Source organism: Exophiala viscosa, assembly GCF_022695815.1.
Source record: "Exophiala viscosa unplaced genomic scaffold EDD37scaffold_1, whole genome shotgun sequence".
Classification (NCBI taxonomy): Eukaryota; Fungi; Ascomycota; class Eurotiomycetes; order Chaetothyriales; family Herpotrichiellaceae; genus Exophiala; species Exophiala viscosa.
The window spans coordinates 5305311-5323344 of record NW_026944353.1 but is presented as its reverse complement, the minus strand read 5'-3'; the positions used below and the strand labels follow the sequence as shown (position 1 = coordinate 5323344).

The 18034-nt window shown below is 49.9% G+C and overlaps 9 protein-coding genes across 9 annotated transcripts; 6 read left to right on the top strand and 3 right to left on the bottom strand.

Moving 5' to 3' along the window:
• Window positions 1-367: 367 nt before the first annotated feature.
• On the bottom strand, window positions 368-2679 carry EDD37DRAFT_573755 (acyl-CoA synthetases/AMP-acid ligases II). The gene is made up of 8 exons (XM_062814372.1): window positions 2305-2679; window positions 2052-2250; window positions 1769-1997; window positions 1419-1719; window positions 1270-1353; window positions 1134-1220; window positions 944-1081; window positions 368-895 (listed from the first exon to the last, which is right to left on the bottom strand). Exons 1-8 carry the CDS (start codon window positions 2610-2612, stop codon window positions 562-564), a joined length of 1680 nt encoding a protein of 559 aa, XP_062676388.1. The 5' UTR covers window positions 2613-2679; the 3' UTR covers window positions 368-561.
• Window positions 2680-3250: 571 nt separating this feature from the next.
• On the top strand, window positions 3251-4345 carry EDD37DRAFT_672713 (alcohol dehydrogenase; the record flags this gene model as incomplete). Its single annotated transcript, XM_062819453.1, has 2 exons — window positions 3251-3722; window positions 3786-4345. The coding sequence occupies 2 exons, from the start codon at window positions 3251-3253 to the stop codon at window positions 4343-4345; spliced, it is 1032 nt and encodes a 343-aa protein (XP_062676387.1).
• A 435-nt stretch (window positions 4346-4780) lies between these two features.
• On the top strand, window positions 4781-6332 carry EDD37DRAFT_105786 (alcohol dehydrogenase II). Its single transcript, XM_062809169.1, has one exon. It carries the CDS (start codon window positions 5082-5084, stop codon window positions 6162-6164), a length of 1083 nt encoding a protein of 360 aa, XP_062676386.1. The 5' UTR covers window positions 4781-5081; the 3' UTR covers window positions 6165-6332.
• A 167-nt stretch (window positions 6333-6499) lies between these two features.
• On the bottom strand, window positions 6500-8529 carry EDD37DRAFT_672711 (fungal trichothecene efflux pump; the record flags this gene model as incomplete). Its single annotated transcript, XM_062819452.1, has 5 exons — window positions 6500-7073; window positions 7135-7351; window positions 7400-7765; window positions 7826-8224; window positions 8277-8529. 5 exons carry the CDS (start codon window positions 8527-8529, stop codon window positions 6500-6502), a joined length of 1809 nt encoding a protein of 602 aa, XP_062676385.1.
• A 1013-nt stretch (window positions 8530-9542) lies between these two features.
• On the bottom strand, window positions 9543-10514 carry EDD37DRAFT_662307 (uncharacterized protein; the record flags this gene model as incomplete). The annotated part of the gene is made up of 1 exon (XM_062819155.1): window positions 9543-10514. One exon carries the CDS (start codon window positions 10512-10514, stop codon window positions 9543-9545), a length of 972 nt encoding a protein of 323 aa, XP_062676384.1.
• Window positions 10515-10936: 422 nt separating this feature from the next.
• Window positions 10937-12392, top strand: EDD37DRAFT_619797 (uncharacterized protein). The gene is made up of 6 exons (XM_062815878.1): window positions 10937-11081; window positions 11129-11244; window positions 11303-11454; window positions 11500-11586; window positions 11631-11999; window positions 12043-12392. Exons 1-6 carry the CDS (start codon window positions 11010-11012, stop codon window positions 12216-12218), a joined length of 972 nt encoding a protein of 323 aa, XP_062676383.1. The 5' UTR covers window positions 10937-11009; the 3' UTR covers window positions 12219-12392.
• A 380-nt stretch (window positions 12393-12772) lies between these two features.
• EDD37DRAFT_662305 (Alpha/Beta hydrolase protein) lies at window positions 12773-13819 on the top strand (the record flags this gene model as incomplete). Its single annotated transcript, XM_062819154.1, has 4 exons — window positions 12773-13071; window positions 13124-13134; window positions 13193-13345; window positions 13395-13819. 4 exons carry the CDS (start codon window positions 12773-12775, stop codon window positions 13739-13741), a joined length of 810 nt encoding a protein of 269 aa, XP_062676382.1. The 3' UTR covers window positions 13742-13819.
• An 824-nt stretch (window positions 13820-14643) lies between these two features.
• Window positions 14644-15656, top strand: EDD37DRAFT_573745 (oxidoreductase). The gene is made up of 2 exons (XM_062814371.1): window positions 14644-15223; window positions 15277-15656. Exons 1-2 carry the CDS (start codon window positions 14676-14678, stop codon window positions 15485-15487), a joined length of 759 nt encoding a protein of 252 aa, XP_062676381.1. The 5' UTR covers window positions 14644-14675; the 3' UTR covers window positions 15488-15656.
• Window positions 15657-16025: 369 nt separating this feature from the next.
• EDD37DRAFT_690993 (flavin-binding monooxygenase-like protein) lies at window positions 16026-18010 on the top strand (the record flags this gene model as incomplete). The annotated part of the gene is made up of 3 exons (XM_062820014.1): window positions 16026-16325; window positions 16386-16929; window positions 16998-18010. 3 exons carry the CDS (start codon window positions 16026-16028, stop codon window positions 18008-18010), a joined length of 1857 nt encoding a protein of 618 aa, XP_062676380.1.
• Between the last annotated feature and the right edge of the window lie 24 nt (window positions 18011-18034).

The window sequence follows — 18034 nt, the reverse complement described above, 5'->3', positions numbered from 1 at the left end:
ATTGTTTGTTGTCTCTTCAGAGCGCATTACTTGGTAACATGCTATGTAACATCCTGGTACGTTATCCCCACATTAAATAACATCGGACACTAGAGCTCAGATCACAGTGTATGCATAGATAGACCGTACCTGTGGCTGCTACTAATCTTTTTAGAGCAGCTAAGAACAATCCGATGGCCACTCGATCCGTTTCCTAGCAGAAGTAAGTTGATCATGGCTTCTTGTTGCAGGTTGAGCGGCTGCAAATCGTGAAGTATTTGACCTCTCCATGCTTATGAACGTTATCTTCGTCCGTAGACTGAACTAATGATATCACCATTTGAAAATCCTGGAAACTTTTTAGAGTCTAACGTCAATGTGGCCGCGTGTCTTCTTTCCAAACGAATGATCATGATTTGGCATGAAAGTTGCTCCTGACATAGGCTACTTGGCGATGGGTTGTCCCATTGTGCTTAATCCTCATTTTGCATGCACGAACCATCTTCATCGCGGAAGTTTCATTGCCTAGGATACCAGCTGGAATCATGCTGAATACGATTGAAGTCTCAAGTTCCACGAGGTCTATAACTTCGGCGTTCTTTTGTTCTTCTCGCCCTCAAGTCGTGCTGGAAGTAGCCGTCTCAGAAGTTTGCCGTTGGCTCCTCTTGGAATCTGTCGGAGATGGTGAACTCCTCCTCTTAGGCGTTTGTACGGAGATATCTTAGCCTCCGTGTATTTGCGGATCTCACGTAGCACATATGGTATCTCTGCTGAGGCAACGGATTTCTGCAGGCTGACATAGGCGGTCGGGAGCTCGGTCACCTGAGTTTGATCCCAAGTCGCACAAACTGCTGCATCCAGGACTTCGGGGTGCGAGAGCAGGATACCTTCAAGTTCAGCCGGTGGGACTTGATATCTTCGAGGTTGTTAGCGTGGTATGATTAGTAAAGGTGTTATCACCTACCCTTTGTACTTGATTAGTTCCTTTTTCCTCTCTGTTACCCAGATATAGTTATCTTCATCCACTCTAACCACATCACCAGTCAGGAACCAACCGTCTTTGAACGTTGCTGCTGTCTCTTCCTTATTTTTTGCGTAACCCCTGAAGCTGTTAGCCGTACCGGAGACCTATCGCCACGAATAGAGTGAAGTACATAAAGACTGAAGGACCCATCACGACACATTCACCTTGCGTACCAGGCGTCACATCCACGAAGTCATCATCAACAACCCTTAACTGTCTAGAACTTGTCAGCTAGCTCCCTTATCATATTGGAATGGCCTATCTACACTCCCGCGAACAATTTTCCCACACTTCCGGCCTTATTTGCTGGAAATTGACCCTTTAGAGTCGATACTAAGGCTTCGCTCAAGCTGATTGGAGAGGGCAGAACCTGTTAGCATGACGTTGAACTAGACGCAAGTTGCATTCTCCTAACCCGTAGCTTTGGAAGACAACAAGGGTATCTCCCATCCGTGATTGAAGATTTCGGACGACTTCGGCTTGCAAAGGTGCACCTCCGCACATAATGTACCGCACGCTTCTTAGATCCAGTTTATCAATATTCGCGTCCTTGGCCATAGCCACGGCGGTGGACGGAACCATTCTGAGTATCGTTGCCCGTATCTCGGATGCCCTTTCCACGTACTTAGTATAGTTAAAACGTTTCATTACCACGACATGACAGCCGTTGAATGCAGATCCCAGAACGACCACAGCAAGCCCATAGATATGGGCAACTGGTAAGTGATCAGACATGGATATCAACAGACACCAAACAGGCCTTACATGGAAGGAAGAACACCTCCCTCTGGAAGCCATTGTATAGCAGAGGATCAGTTGCCCGAAAAGATAGTAGATTTCCAATCAGGTTATAATGGCTCAACAGGACCCCTTTCGGGTTTCCACTTGTACCAGAGCTGAAAACCATTGCCGCTGGAACTTGGCGCGCGTCTTTGGGCAGACGGAAAGGAGGGAGGAGCGGTCCTCCCTCTTTTACTACATCCCGCGGAAACTGCTGCAGAGGAATGTGAGTTCTGCATACGAGGAAAGATAGAGATTTGATGCTCACCAAAAGATGATCTGGATAGCGTGAGTTGGGAAAACCATCCTCGATGAGCAGGCACTTGGGAGATCTATGACACTCGTTGCTTATCTGTAATGCGTCCATGACCTTGCCATAATTCTCCGGCGTGGTAGCAACAATTTCGGGCTCAGCTATCGCGAAGTAATGGACGAGCTCAGAAGATGTCGCCAGTGAGCTGACCACACTATATTGGGTGCTTTAGAAAAAGCCAGCCGTGACTGAATCCGACTTGTCCTACCTGAAAACCCCTCCGAACCAATGCACAGCATGTGCCAGAAGAATCCAGTTTACCGAATTTTCTGCTACGATGCAGATACAGTCTCCTTCATTCACTTTAAACAGTTGCTTGAGGCCAGCAGCTGCCTGAGCGGCGGTACTGCGCAGACCGCCATATGTTATCGTGTTAAATGGTTCGGCGTAGTCAGAGAGAATGACCTGGTCCCTAGGAGTGTCGTCAGGATTATTTTCAAGCAGAAACTCTGACAGCGATGAATCTGTCGGAACCCTCAACGGTGGATAGTTAGATCTGTATATGTGGGGCGACATTTCATGAGCGGTTAACTAGGTCAGTAACACAGCCGTTTTGCAGCAGCACAGCTATGTCACATCAAGAGCATTCTCGCATGACTGTGTGATCGAAAATGTGCCACAGTCATATGTGCGCTGTTAAGGTCCAGTCTCGGTGTCCATAACCTAATGTGCACATGACACGGCCAACGCGGGCCGATATGCTTAAAACAGGGGAATGACCCCGTGGCATTTGCCTTCTCGAGCCTCGTTGACTCGGGATTCGATAGGCTTTCGTGCAAGCGAAGACCTTGCTTCATTCCATTGTTTTGATGCTCGAAAATGCCCAGGTAAGCCCGTTTCCCTTATCACCTCCTTCGGCAAATATAGCAAGCCCAGACCCGTAGTAGTCAACGTCCTGAGCCGCATGAAACGGTCGAATGTGGGACCCTTTACTGGGCGCAACGAAAACTCCGGGCCGATTCCGTCCCAATCTACTCCTCAGATTTAATCTGCTGTCTCGACGGTAATACTCTTCTGATTCAGGATCTAAATTTTTCTACTACCTTTGTTCATGCTCATGACGAGATCTTGCAACAACAGGGTCAACTTGATCTCCAAGACTGGACGATAAGACCTGTAAGCATAGTACGAGATCTCTCGAACCAGACTGCAGCATGGCTTCAATATCTCGGACGATGAGAGCAGGACAATGGGATCCTAATCAAAAAAGAATTGTGATTAATGATGTACGAGTTCCTGAACCGGGACCAAATGAACTTCTGGTGAAAATTGCATCAGCTTCACTGTGTCATTCGGACATCATGGCAATGGATCAGATCGGGGCAACTTTCACACCGGGCCATGAGGGTGTAGGCTACGTCTGTCAGGTACATGAAAGTGTAGAGGGGAAAGGGTTCAAGGTTGGCGACGCTGTTGGCTTTTTATATATCATCGGATGTTGCTTTGAATGTGAAGGATGCATGGTCCATAATATGCTTTGTCAGAAAGGAGAACCCAAGATCCAGGGTCGCAACATCGATGGCTTTTTCGCGGAATATGCTGTGGTGGACTGGCGAAGTGCAATCATTCTACCCACGCAATGGGAGGTTGAGCGAAGTTCGGTCTTCTTCTGTGCGGGTATTACAGGTAAACTAGTTTCGCAAGCATCTAGTTTTATACTTAAATTATTGTTTGCTGACGATATTATAGCTTTCCATAGTGTGGACTCGTGCAACCTAGAGCCTGGTCAATGGCTCGGGGTTATTGGTGCCGGAGGTCTTGGTCAGCTTGCAACACAGTACGCCAAAGCCATGGGACTAAAGGTCGTCGCTATCGATATCAACGATGCGACACTCGGTGTCTGTAAAGCACAAGGCGCAGACGCGATATTCAACTCAAAGACAGAGCCTGAATACGTCCACAAGATCAAGGCTTTAACCAATGGAGGAGCTCATGCTGTTGCCGTCTTCAGTAATGCTTCAGGGGCGTACTCGTCTGCTCCATCGATTATTAGGGTAGGAGGTTTACTAATGGTTGTTGGTATTCCATACAAACCGATCGAAGTGTCTGCTATAGACATGGTTCTGGGGATGTATAGGATCAAGAGTGAAAGCACAGGTATCCCGCAAAGAATGGGGAAGGCGCTTGAATTCTCTGTTCGACATGGAATCCAACCTGAGGTGGATTTAAAGAGGCTGGAGGATTTGAATGATATGGTTAACCAAATGAGAGCCCATCAAGCTACGAAGAGGATGGCAGTAATATTTTAAGAGCTGCTTTCACAGGCTGAATTTGCTAGGATGTATTTAACATGATCACGTATTTATGCAAAATATGTCTATATCCCATAATACCCTAAGCTGGGATTCTAAGTTAAAGTAGCTTCAATCAATGCGCTCCATAACCATATAACTTACTGGTTTCTAGAATGTAAGTAATGGTCTTGCTCGCAATCGACCTCAGCGTGAAAGACCTCCGAGCTTCCCGAGCCTATGTGGAAGTTCCCAAGCAATGGTGGGGTATGCATGCTGCCGGCTCTTCTGTTGTCTAGTCAGTTTTTGTGGAGATGTCCGACTTGGCCTCGGGGGATTGGCGGAATTTTAATGCGGCTTCAAAAGACTCCCCTTGAAAATATCACGTTGCAAAAAAACTGTGTCACAGTGGGCTCTGGTCGGGCTCGAATATTGATGTGATACATCTGGATCATGATGCCTTACCTAGAGTTGACAGCGGCCGAAAGTCCGACAACCATTAGCCAAAGTAATAAATAGTCCTGTCGGCGCAAAGCGTAATATGTTCTCATACCGGGTCATTCGCCACCGGACTTGCCTTCTACCGACGATGAAGGTAGCTTGTTCGGAACAAAACTGTAGCCCCACACTTTCTACCCGGAGGAAGACTCAACTTACCTCTACCTTCCATCTTTGCCACGCATCTTCATCCTCCTTGCGTGGTCATTATCATACTCCAAACAATACCTTGCTTCTCTAGTCAGGATCCTCGACAATGGCGGCGGAGCATTCCGATGTGCCTACTAAACATAAAGCTGCGGTGTTTGACGTACCCGGTCATATCTCGACAAAGGTTCTGGAACTCAAAACGCCATCTCCAGGGTCTGGCGATGTGTTGGTGAAGCTCACTCACTCGGGCGTTTGCCATTCCGACTATGGAATCATGACCAACTCACCAACATATCCCTTCCCCTGTCCGAAAGAACAAATTGGCGGCCATGAAGGCGTGGGCATCGTTGTCCAGCTTGGCCCTGATACTGGAAGCAGCGGTGTCAAAGTTGGTGACCGAGTAGGCATCAAGTGGATCTCATATTTCTGTGGCGTATGCCAGCCTTGCAGGGACGGTGCGCCCACACACTGTGAAAAGGGCAAGGCCAGCGGGTACTACTACCCGGGAACATTTCAGCAGTACGCTATTACATCCGCACGGTGCTTGACCCAGATCCCCGAAGGAGTGGACAGTGCTGATGCTGCACCCATGCTGTGCGCCGGCTTGACGGTGTACAGTGCCTTGAAGAAGAGCAGGGCAGGCAAAGGGGACTGGATGGTCGTCATGGGTGCCGGTGGCGGGCTGGGCCATCTCGCCTGCCAGATCGCGAGCAACGGAATGGGCATGAGAGTAGTAGGCATTGACGCTGTGAATAAGCAAGACGTGGTCAAGAAGAGTGGTGCTGAGGTCTTTCTCAGCTTGAAAGATGACAAAACAATTACAGAAGAGGTCATTAAAGCTACCGGCGGCGGCGCCAGAGGAGTCTTGGTCTGTGCGGCTGCTAACCAGGCATATGCGCAGGCCCTGGGGTTCTTGAAACACGGTGGATCTTTGGTTGCTATTGGCATTCCTGAGGTTTTGGAGCCAATTCGGGAATCAGTACCCGTCAACATCATCGCCAAACAGCTCAGTATTGTCGGCTCCTCGGTTGGGACGCAGGAGGAAGCCATCGAAGTCTTAGATCTGGTTGCGAAAGGGATTGTCAAGGTTCACTATCGACTCGAGCTCATGGAAAACCTGACCCAGGTGTTTGAAGAAATGCATTCTGGTCGTCTCGCAGGAAGGATCGTCTTGGACCTGCAAGCCTGAAGCTCGAGACGACTATCGGTCCCATGCACGAAAGAAACGTCCATTTATGATGTTAGATCACATTGAAGTTCTTCCTGACTGGCGAGGTCGAGGTCATGGTCGTGGTCGTAACGGCTTGTCCACGTAATGATCTCCTTAACAACTTCTTGTGCCGGGGTTTACGATAAGTTTAACCTCGAATCAAGATTCAAACGCGTACGAGCAATGGAATAAGCAAGTCAAAAACTATTCCAATCATCGTATAGAAGAAGATGCGTTACACAAGACTATATACTACAATAACCCAAGTTTACATGCCCACCCAAACCCGGCTACCGACATATCCAGACAAGAACTTAATCGAGCGGCGCTTCTTCACTTTCAGCCGCATGCGCTTCCACGGCTCCGTCACCTCGGTTGTGGACGGCTTCCTTACCCAAGTGAAAGACGATAGCACCGGAGAGTTCCTCCTTGGTGAAGGGTTTGAGCACGCAAGCGGCCGCGACGGAGCAAGTACCGAATGCGATGCTGGCGAGGAATACTTTCTGGAATGCATCCGTGTAGGCAGCCACCAATGCCTCCGAGCCGGCCAGGATAATCTTTGCATTTACCCCGGGAACGGCCTCGATTGCTGAGGCGACACCGCTGTTGAGGGCCACAAGGAATGCGGCCAAAGATGTCTTGGGTAAGCCAGCCTTGACCAGGGCGGGAATGACAATTGTTGTGGTGTTCTTGGTCATGGTATTGGATAAAATAGTCAGGTAGATCGTGGTTGCGAGGACTCCGCCGGCACTTCGGATACTTCCGAAGATTCCGTTCGGCGTGCCCATTTGTTTTTGATTCTTGATCACGAAAGTGGCCGCGGTGGCTGCCAGGATCTCGACATAGCCGAGACCGAAGCATCCTAAGGTTGCAAAGGCGGAAGACAAGCTGTGTGAGATAATCAGAATGTGGGTCCCAAGATAGCCCAATGTTGAAGGCGACTACTTACTGTACGGTTTCTTTGGTCTGAGCAGCTAATGCTCCGATGAAGACCGACATGATAGTTGCCGCGAAGATCATTTGGTACTTGATGTGGCCAATGCGCATCGCGATGAGGCCGCCAATGACTTGCCCAGAAAGGGTTCCACCACCTACGGCGCAAGAGAGCCAGCCGACCTTCATTGTATCGGTTGTATACAGGACCGTAAGAGCGGTCGGGTAGATCACTATGGAATATCAGTATGTCGTTTTTCTGGCCTAAGGAATATGCGCACCGGTCATGGAGTAATAGATCATGCCACCAACTGTTGTGAGGATGACAATGGCATCGTATTGAAAATCTCTGAAGATGTGCATTGGTACCAACGGACGATAAACCCCGGAGTACGTCTCGTACAGGATGAAGGCCACTATAGTCGCGAATCCGACGACGATGCATGCGATGACGTGGGCAGACCTCCAAGGATATTGACTACCTCCCCAGGACAGACCCATCAAGAAAAGAAGTAGGCCGCCTGTGAATAGGCAAACGCCGACGTAGTCGATGCTTTTGATCTCTTGCCAGCGAGAACGGACCTTGTGAAGGTGGGCAAAATCTGGTGGGAAGTAGAAGAGTGTCCACAGGATGAGAGACAAAGTATCTGTAACTTTTGTCAGCATAAAACAGTTGGATATTCGGGTCGTATAGAGAGGTCACCTACTCAGTATAATGCATATGTAGTAGTTCCAGCGCCATCCGGCAGATGTGTGCAGAATCAAAGACCTTGCTATGACTGGGCCGAAAACGCCAACGGGCATGTTCACGAAATTGATCAGGCCGTTGACGATGAATCGATGTCTGACCGGGACGAGCTCGCCAGTCACGTAGGTGAAAGAGATCTGGGATGAAGCGGCCAACCCGAGAAGCACGGTGGCACCAATCAATGCATTGACGTTCTTCGCAGTGGCCGCGACAATGCTTCCAATTAAACCAAGCACAGCACCGCCGATAAAGAAATATCGTCGACCAAAAATGTCGCTGAGACGTCCGACAAGAGTATAACCCACAGCGACAGTCAATGTCCACACGAGGGCAACCCAATTTATGTTGGGACTTGGACCTATTTTGTCACTCAGCAACTGCTAAAAGTAAGGAAAAACGTCGGACCTCACCGATGTCGGCGTCAATTAATCCCAGGGTGTTTGCGGGCATTGCAAAGCCTGCATAACAGGCAAGGAGACCGAAGCCAATGGCCCAGAAGGATCCCAGGAAAAGCTTGGTGCGCCAGTATGGTACGCCATTGATGAGCTCGGCCGGCACATGCTCTTCTGAATGCTGGATTTTGTCGGTAGGTCCAGCGAGTCCCGGTTGCGAGGAGTCTTCAATTCTGACATCGTGGATCTTCTCCTGCGTTGTGTTATCCATTGCGTCAAAACGAGAATCACCAGATCCGATGTTTGTGTGTACAGAGGACGGGAAAGATCCAGAGGGATGAAGGCAGAACTTTTGTGTTGCGGACATGGCACTAAGCAGGGTACTTGTACTACCCTACCACCAAGACTGTAGGTTCACCCGCCTATGTTCACGGCTCTGTTCACGGCTCTGTTCACGGCTCTGTTCCCCGTGGAGAAGAAATTCCCACGTGAAATATCCGCGTGCTTCCCCGCACCCATGCCTAAACGGGAAAAAATAAGGGGTGGTGGCGGCCGAGCTCGTGACGGTCTGGGCTTCTACTTGCGTGGCCATTCCCACTGAAATATGCTGGTACGAGTGCTATATTCTATCACGACGGCCGGGACAACCGGTCACCGGGAGTGGAGCAGCGCAACATTACCGAGCACTCGATTATTGATAGTGAGAGTCGTGTTTCCATAGCTATTGGTACTCCGTCTGCAATGAAGCCGAATAGTAGAAAAAACACAACTGTAAGAATTGATGCGAGAAGGCTTCTGAATGAATGGATGGATCTATGAAAGAGATACGGATCGTACAGAGAAAGGTAAAGGTATGCCAAGGCACTAGGCGTAGGTGCCACCTTCCGTAACAAGAATCGTCGTAGAAGTTGGCATGCAAAGTCGTTATATGGCCCAGGGCCTAGGTTTGGTAGAAAGTATATTGATAATTCCTCAGATCTGAATGGATATCCGGGGGTATGCAAACCGTTCGGCATCACTGTAGCCTTTATCATAACCAACTTGAGAAGGAACTGTCTCGAGCTAGAACTATGGCTGAAACTCGTGAAAGACGACGCGAATCGAATTGACCCAACAAAACTCAACAGGCACGAAGCTTTGATCACGATAGCATATTTTGCGGCCAGCTCCTTTCTGCCATGGCATAAGAGCCCACATTGAAGTAATTGAGATGGTCGTGAATTATCTTAGTACATTCAATGCCAATTAACATGCATTTTTGCAGTACCCAAATCCTTTCCCAGCCTATGCACTTGGGGCACCAAAAGGATCCTTTGGCAGCTTGATGATCCATGGGTCGTTTGGGTCATTTTCACCCCATGCATACTTCCCGCTGTCGTAACAGCTAGTGCGACGGACATCCCGAATATACTTGCCAATGTATCCTGATCCGTCGGTTGCTCGGTGTAACACGGCCGTGTTATCCCACATGACCATGTCGCCGTCGTTTTCCCAATATACCGTGTGTACATACTTGGGCTGACATGCATGGGCTTTGAGTTCTGCGATCAACTTGTCGCTCTCTTCCTGTGACATTCCTTCAATCTTGTGCATATAACTGGTGACGTATAGATTCTTCCGCCCCGTGCCTTCATGCGGATAGACCAGCTTCCATTTGGCATTTGGCCAGTCCATCACGTCGACACCTTTGTACAGATCCGGGGCAGCATCTCTCCGATTGTGAAGAAGCGAGCAATACGCGACGAGGCCGTTGATCTTCTCCTTGGTTTCCGGGCTGAGGTCGTCATATGCTGTACGAGAGTCCGCATACAAGGTTTCGCCGCCAGTTCCCTTGGGGGGAAGTTGCACTGCGCGTAGAGTCGAGTACTTGCACCGTCGTGGGTGGTATTGCATATCCGCATGCCATGTCTCGTTCCCCTTTGCGAACAGCCGAGACATCTTGTCTTCATACTTTTTCAACTGGTTGCTATGGTCGACGTTTGCCAAGTCCCCAATGTACGGGCTTGGAAGACGTGTCTTGACACCGAGACTGGCGGCCGGTGTCGGCTCCAGCTGGCCGAATTGCTGCGCAAAGGCAACATGACCATCATCGTCCAGGTTTGCGCCGCGAAATACAAGCACGCCATACTTGTCAATCGCACCCTGAATTTCGGCGATAACGTCTGGGCATAGTGGTTTTGTGAAGTCGATGCCCGAAATCTCGGCAGCAAAAGTAGCGTGTTGAGGTTGGACGTTTAGCTTAGTTCGAATCGCCATCTTCTCGAGTGTTACGATGCACCAACGCCCAAGGTAGGTAGAAGTCTGCAACGCTATGAAACAATGCGGTTGTTTAAGTGCTTTGCTAAGCACAGTTAAATGCCCGCCTCCCACACCAGCTTATCTCTCAGTGGGCAAGATATGTTTTCTCTCGGCACAGCGTTTCCGTGCCGTGTAGATATCACCATTATGGGCACGGCGCCCTGTAAACCAATAGAGTGGTAAACGGACTCTGGGAATGGCCATCCTTCCGGCCCATCGCAATGCTCGGAACTTTTGGCTTGCAATGTATACCGTAGTATCCTCCTTATCGGCAACTCTTTGCCGCGTCGGCCGTGAAGTGCCATGCTGACATAATATCAAGACATGGTCACAATTCAGGAAAGATTGGCGGCACCTCGTATCGGTACCTATCCGTGTAACTGCTGGACACGTGCTAATGGATGCGACAAGGTTTACTTTGGAATATCACACATTCAAGCAGCAAGACAAACCATGAGTACAGAACCACTGCCTACGTTTGACCAGCTTCCACCAGTTATAGGCGCCCCAAAAGGCTGTGCATGGGTTCGTGTGTAACACGCCAGTGTTTGTAACGCTGACCATGGAATCAGGGCCTGTTTGACAAGGATGGCGTCAAAGACCAGATTGGCACGCTCAATCTTTTGACACCGGATGTCGTACTGGCAGCGTCCAGAGAGATCATCACTGGCGAGAGTGTTGCACTGAAGTAAGCCGGCCTATGTTGTTAGACAAAGGCATTTTGAAGTTTACTACCTTGTTTTCAGTTGGGCCCTCGAAAATCCGCCATCCCCGTACTACCGAGAGAAATTCCAGCATACTATCAAAGATGTGGGCAAAGAATATGGCATGCCGATCTGCTGCTATGACGATATTGTGACGTTCAATACGCAATCAAGCTCACAATGGGATGGCTTCAGTCAGTTCTGAAACAGTGTCTGCGTGACTGTGATTGACATTGCAGGGCATTGGGGTCATGCCGAATCCCGACAGCATTACAACGGAGTCATGCATGACGACGTATTGGAGGGAAACGATATCAGCATGCATCGTACGTGCCTCCTTGCATACGCTCAATTACCACTGACAATGTAGAATGGAGCGAACGTGGAGGAATTGTGGGTCGCGGCGTGCTTGTTGACTTTGTTTCCTGGGCAGAGATAAATGGGGTGGAGATCAGAGCGTCAACGTCGCAGGTCATATCGCTCGATGTTATCAAACGAATACTGAGGGAAGAGGGTGTCGTTATCAAAAAGGGCGACATCCTGCTTCTTCGCACTGGACTCTTACAGGCTTACAACATGTGCTTCAACGACAGCGAACGGAACAAAGTCATGCGATCCTCGGATTCAATCGGTGCAGAAGCATCAGAAGCGATGGTGCAGTGGTTGTGGAACAATCACTTCTCTGCCGTTGCGGGTGACGCCGCTGCCTTTGAATCACAACCCTTTGTTAAAGAATATTGTATGCGACCCATAACACTGGAAGGCCTTTACTGACTGCCCAGCTCTGCACGACTATCTGTTGGTCTGGTGGGGAATGCCGATTGGAGAAATGTGGGATCTCGAAGGTCTGGCCGAGAAATGCAAAGCCCACAAGCGGTGGACTTTTTTCATCACGAGCGCGCCCTTGAATGTGAAAGGAGGTGTGGCCTCTCCACCTAACGCACTTGCTGTCTTCTAGAGAGAGACGGACGCCGAACGGCTGGCGGCTTTGGGATATATTCGGTCCCATAAAATACTCCTGTCGGGGAGGCCAGTAGAGTGCTGCGGACCCAGGTGTCTGTTCAGACCTTGGCGAAAAGTGGCAAAAGCAAGGCTCTAAGGGGAATAATAGATTTTCTTACGAATCGGAACTAGAGAGTAATCAGCCACAGCATTCAATGGCAGATTTCCATCTCTGATTAATTTCTTCCGCCACTTTACCTTGACGTTGGTGTGAAGATGCATGAAGCGTTAGCAGCAAGCATCATAATTGGCTCGTTGAACGGCTACTTTTTTGCCGTGTTAGCCACGGCAGGTAGCTCGTCTCCACATGAGTTGCTGCCAAATGGCGGCGAGTGGAAGGCCGTCGTCCACAGCTTTGCGCGCTCTGGGCACTATATGACATAGCTGTGGCAGATGCGAGAAATGTGAGCACGGAATACTGCATCATCCCAATTAACGAGACCAAAACATCATCGTTCTCGGTTGTAGTTGTTGTGTCCCCCACAGCAACCAATGTTCAAAGCTTGCGAGATGGCGTCAGGGAGCTACATCGACTCCTCAAGGGATGAGACCACAATCGAGGTGTCTGGTCTTCAGGTCCATATTCGCGGCTGTATCTCTGTTGCTTTCTCGAAGATACTGAACCCTGACCTTGTATTCCTCCTGCACGGCCGCACCAGCGATGCAGAAGCCCTCCGTGATTTGGGGACCGCAATTTTGGCAGCCAACCCCGAGACCTTGGTGGTGTCCTTCGATCAACGGAATCATGGCCACCGCATCCTGAACCCAAAGGCTAATTTGACATGGGCGGATGGAAACGACATGCACGCGTAGGTTCTCAGATCGCAAGCCAGAAGACAATTACCTGACCTTTCCCGACAGCCAGGATATGTGTGAGTTTGAGAACTACATTGCTCGTACTTTCCAAAGGCTTACACCTGGCGACACAAGTCTCAATCCAGTACGGCACGAGTCTCGATGTGAGCCTACTCATTGACCTGCTGCCAATGTTCATCTCTCCAGATGAGCGCTATGTCTTCCGGCACATTTTTTGTGTTGGAGTCTCACTAGGAGGCCATGTGACTTACCACGTCCTTTCTAATGGTAAGTCGCCCCAGGTGAGAGGAAGAAGGCCCCTGTCTCACTTATGAAGAGCCTCGCGTAAATGCGGGCGTAGTCATCATCGGCTGTCCGGATACTGCGGCATTGCTGCAGATGCGAGTCCATGCGAAAGACTCCAGGAAACTCATGCCCCCTTCTTTCCTTGCAACCGTCCGAAGGCTACAACCCAACATTGAAGAAGTCGCAAAGAAGTCTGTGCTCATCATAAAAGGAAACGAGGACAACCTGGTGCCGTGGGAACCATCGCAAACCTTCGTGGAACAGTTGCCCAAGGCGAGGGTCCAAGTTATCGGCTACGATGGGATTGGTCATGCTCTGACCAAAGCCATGCAAGAAGACACTGCGAAATGGATTCAAGATTTTCGAAAGAGGTCTTGACACAGATCTATCATGAAGACACCCGGATGGCCCTCGGTCTCTTACTGGCAATGCAGGCTAACCCTAAGCGATCGCCGAAGAGATAACACACAAATCTTTGGCAATCTAGATTGTCACCACATGATAAGATGCTACATGCGTTGCAATGCTTCGTCCTGTTTTACTCCTACTTCAACTAGTTATTGTATGGGAAACCTACCAGTGGGGGCTGCGGGTGCCTGAAAGTAGCGTCGCTGGACTCGGAGACTGTTCCTCTGCTCCGAAAGTTAGGGCATCGAGTTTTCGAACTTCGGTTGTTGGTATGCACAGAGTTCATGGGTCTATGGCACTCAAGCACTTCATCATGGATCTTAATACACTAGGTAAAACTCTGGAACACAGCAGGGCTTGCTTGCTCGGGTCTCTCTAGCTGCACGCTCTTTGCTCCCTAGCGGCCTTTGCGGGCCACTGATCTCAATCACTCCCAAGACAGCGGGCCACTGTCTCTACGAGCTCCCTCAGGGTATCCCATGAGCTAACGTGTTCTATTCTTCCCAATCAAAATTGAAGGGACCGGGGAAGAATTACCAGAATGAAAATAGCCGACCTTCAGCGTAACCACTGGAAATCCCTCTAATCATCCTTCCTGCCTCCAATGCAGCGCAGTGAAACATTTGTGCATAGCTGTCTGACTGACAGTGACAATCTTCCGTGCAACCTTGGTACCTAGGCTGATTCGACATCTTTTTCGCAGACGAGTAAAAATCGAGAATATTTACTTCCACGTCCCAGGTAGACCAACCATGACTGGCGTACCCCCGGACCGAGGCACGGCGGCGGGGAGCCGAAACTGACTCATCTCTACGATGCTATTGTTCCTTTTAGTCAAACGTACTGCACAAATTCAACCTAAACGCTCGATCAGAAGATAGACCACATTCTTGCATCCCCGAAAATGTCTTTCAAGGGCAAAACTGTAGCCGTTACTGGTGCCGCATCTGGCATCGCACTTGCGCTCACGAAAGTCCTCGCCCAAAGAGGTGCAAATCTTGCATTGGCGGATGTTCAGAAAGCCAACTTAGACAAAGTTGTGAGCGACCTCAAAGGTCAAGGCGTAGAAGTCATCGGCACAGTTGTGGATGTCTCCTCCAGCGATGCAGTCGACAGGTGGATTGCCTCCACGGTGGAACATTTCGGCAGTCTTGATGGCGCCGCAAATATTGCGGGCATTGAGCTGGGGTTCACCAACATCGCGGACCTGAAGAACGAGACATGGGACCGGATGATTGCCATCAATTTGACGGGTCTAATGTACTGTGTGCGAGCACAAATCCGAGTCATGAAACGGGGAGCAAGTATCGTGAATGCTTCCTCGCTTTCCGGGATCACGGGAAGGCCAGGTCTGGGGGCATATGTTTGCTCCAAGCATGGCGTGGTTGGACTGACCAAAACGGTTGCGAAAGAGGTTGGATCGCAGGGTATTCGAGTCAATGCCGTTGCTCCGTATGCTCGAATCATATCTCAAGTTCCAGGCACGAAGGCTGACGTTGTGCTAGTGGTCCTATTGAGACACCCATGCTTGACAGTTTGCTTGCAGGAACATCGTCTTCTACTTCAAGTCAAACTACGAACACCTACTCCAGTTTGCCTTTGCAGAGGAAAGGCCAAGCTGACGAGGTTGCCATGTTGATTGCCTTCTTGCTCGGCGACGAAGCGTCTTTTATGACTGGCGCCGTCGTCCCGGTGGACGGCGGCGCTGCAGCTTAGCCGGCCTCTTAGCCATCTGGGATAACCCAGCCTCAACAGCGATTTCAGACTGTTATCAAAGTTATTGTGCCATGTACCAAGAATACTCGTACTTTCCGAATAAGCCAATTGCGCCTAGGCTATGAATCAGTGATTCTTGGACGGTATCATCGACCCTCTTCAACGTCAGTCTCGGACCTAGAAAGTATGGCCCAAGTAGACGAATCAGGACAACGGCTCCAGAATTTCTTCACACAGTGCAAAGCCACTTCTGCTCCGAGTCAGATTCAGAGGAATATCTGACTCTCACACAAACATACTCTGTGGCCTCAATAGATATCACACGATCTACCAAATAGCGCATGAAAATAATTATTTCGGCATAGCCGAAGTCCATCTTACTCGTACGCTCGGATGACCACCCCCGTGGAGTCCCCATGACATTGCCTAGCGCTTGACATTCAAATCCAATGCTCTAGCTGGTTTCTCCAACAATTACACTTACACAATCATACACCGTGAATCCCTAAACTTACGTTCACCACACATAGCTGCAATTATGGTCTTCGATGTGAATAAAGCTGGCCATGAAGTGAACGGAACCAACGGAGAATCCAATAACACTGCGGACGAAAGCGGCCCTGGAGGAAAGTATGGCTATCGCCTGGGCCACAGCCAAAATGGATACAACATTCCCGATTACGTTCTTGGTGACGGTGCGCACCGCAGGGTCAAAGTCCTCACCATCGGTGCCGGTGTGAGCGGCATTCTCATGGCGTATCTCTTGCAAAAGCACGGCGAAAACGTGGAGCACGTCGTGTATGAGAAGAACGGCGATATTGGCGGAACATGGCTAGAGGTGAGTGGGGGAATCATGCGCAACCAACCTAAGTCCAATACTGATAAACACGTGGTGCAGAACCGCTACCCTGGGTGTGCTTGTGATGTACCATCTCATGCATATACATATGCCTTTGCACTAAACGCAGATTGGCCAAAGTACCTGAGCCCGTCAGACGATATCTTCCGATACTTGACTAGAGTCGTCGAGTGCTTTGGTTTGCGCCGGTACATGAAATTCAACCATGCCATCCAAGCGGCCAAGTGGAATGAGGAAGAAGGCAAATGGCATGTCACCATCCACAATTGGGAGAAAGATGAGGTGATCGAAGAGACCTGTGACGTCTTGATCTCTGCCAACGGTCTTTTGAACTCGTGGAAGCTGCCTGAAGAGGTCGAAGGTCTGAAGTCGTTCAAGGGCAAACTGCTTCACACTGCCAGATGGCCAGATGAGTATGGCGCAACGCAGTGGAAAGAGGACCGTGTCGCTGTTATCGGCTCGGGCGCCACTAGCATTCAAGTCGTTCCAACCCTGCAGCCACATGTCAAGTCCATGGACGTCTTTGTGAGGACGCCGGTGTGGTTTGCGGAAATTGCCGACCATTCAGGCGACAACTATGATTGTGAGTAACCCTCGGTTCCTGGGCCGTTTCCTCGATGGCGAGGCATCGTCATGACTGACCTCGGACAGACACACCGGACCAAAGGGAGACTTTCAAAAATGACAATGCCGCCCTAATCAAACAGGCAAAAGCTATTGAGGGCAAGCTTAACACTGCCATGGGTCTCAAAGCCATGATGACCCAGAGTGCCGAAGCCAAAATCGTCCGGGACTATTTCACGAAACGTATGCGTCAACATCTCTATCGCGACGAGATTTACGAACAGCTCCTTCCGTCTTTCTCTCCCGGCTGCCGTCGCCTTACTCCAGGCAACCCTTACATGAAGGCCATCCAAGAGTCTAATGTCAACCTGCACCGTTGCGCCGTGACAAAAGTTACACCAAACAGCGTCATTGGCTCCGACGGCACTGAAGTTGAAGTCGACACCATCATCTGTGCAACTGGGTTTGACGTCAGCTACAAGCCGAGGTTTTCCGTTGTTGGCCGCAATGGAGTCTCTCTCCAAGACAAGTGGAAGACGATACCTGAGGGCTACTTAGGTCTGGCTGTGCCAGAGATGCCCAACTACTTCGTCTTCCAAGGCCCCACGTTCCCGGTCTCGAACGGCTCGGTGATGGGTCCTCTCCAGTCGGTGGGAAACTATATCGTTCAGGTCATCCAGAAGATGCAGAAGGATCACCTCCATTCTCTCGTGCCCAAGCAAGATGTCACCGACGCCTTCAATGAGCACGCGCAGACGTGGATCCGGGGAACTTGTTGGGCAGAATCTTCGTGCCGCAGCTGGTACAAGAACAACGAGACAGGCAGGGTTAATTCTGTCTGGCCTGGAAGCTCTTTGCATTACTGTGAGATGACTGCCTCACCTCGGTATGAAGACTACGAGATCAAGTACGATAACAAGCATAACATGTGGGCCTTCATGGGACTGGGTTTCACGAAAAATCAGCTAACCGAAGGCGGAGACTTAAGTCCCTACATCACGGAGAATGGTTTGGAAAAGAAGTTTTACTCATTTGTGCTGACCGAAGAGGAGGAGAAGAAGATTTCAGAGCGCAAGCTGAAGGTCCGAGAAGTCTTCTAGCCTGTTGATTCCCCATGTGCGTAG

Coding starts and splice junctions, on each gene's coding strand:
- EDD37DRAFT_573755 (XM_062814372.1), bottom strand. CDS start 2,612: ATGTCGCCCCACATATACAGATCTAACTATCCACCGTTGAGGGTTCCG. Junction 1,720..1,768: donor GGAGGTGTTCTTCCTTCCAT/GTAAGGCCTGTT, acceptor ATCACTTACCAG/TTGCCCATATCTATGGGCTT. Junction 896..943: donor GAACTAATCAAGTACAAAGG/GTAGGTGATAAC, acceptor ACAACCTCGAAG/ATATCAAGTCCCACCGGCTG.
- EDD37DRAFT_105786 (XM_062809169.1), top strand. CDS start 5,082: ATGGCGGCGGAGCATTCCGATGTGCCTACTAAACATAAAGCTGCGGTG.
- EDD37DRAFT_619797 (XM_062815878.1), top strand. CDS start 11,010: ATGAGTACAGAACCACTGCCTACGTTTGACCAGCTTCCACCAGTTATA. Junction 11,245..11,302: donor GGCGAGAGTGTTGCACTGAA/GTAAGCCGGCCT, acceptor CCTTGTTTTCAG/TTGGGCCCTCGAAAATCCGC. Junction 11,455..11,499: donor CTCACAATGGGATGGCTTCA/GTCAGTTCTGAA, acceptor TTGACATTGCAG/GGCATTGGGGTCATGCCGAA.
- EDD37DRAFT_573745 (XM_062814371.1), top strand. CDS start 14,676: ATGTCTTTCAAGGGCAAAACTGTAGCCGTTACTGGTGCCGCATCTGGC. Junction 15,224..15,276: donor CGAGTCAATGCCGTTGCTCC/GTATGCTCGAAT, acceptor ACGTTGTGCTAG/TGGTCCTATTGAGACACCCA.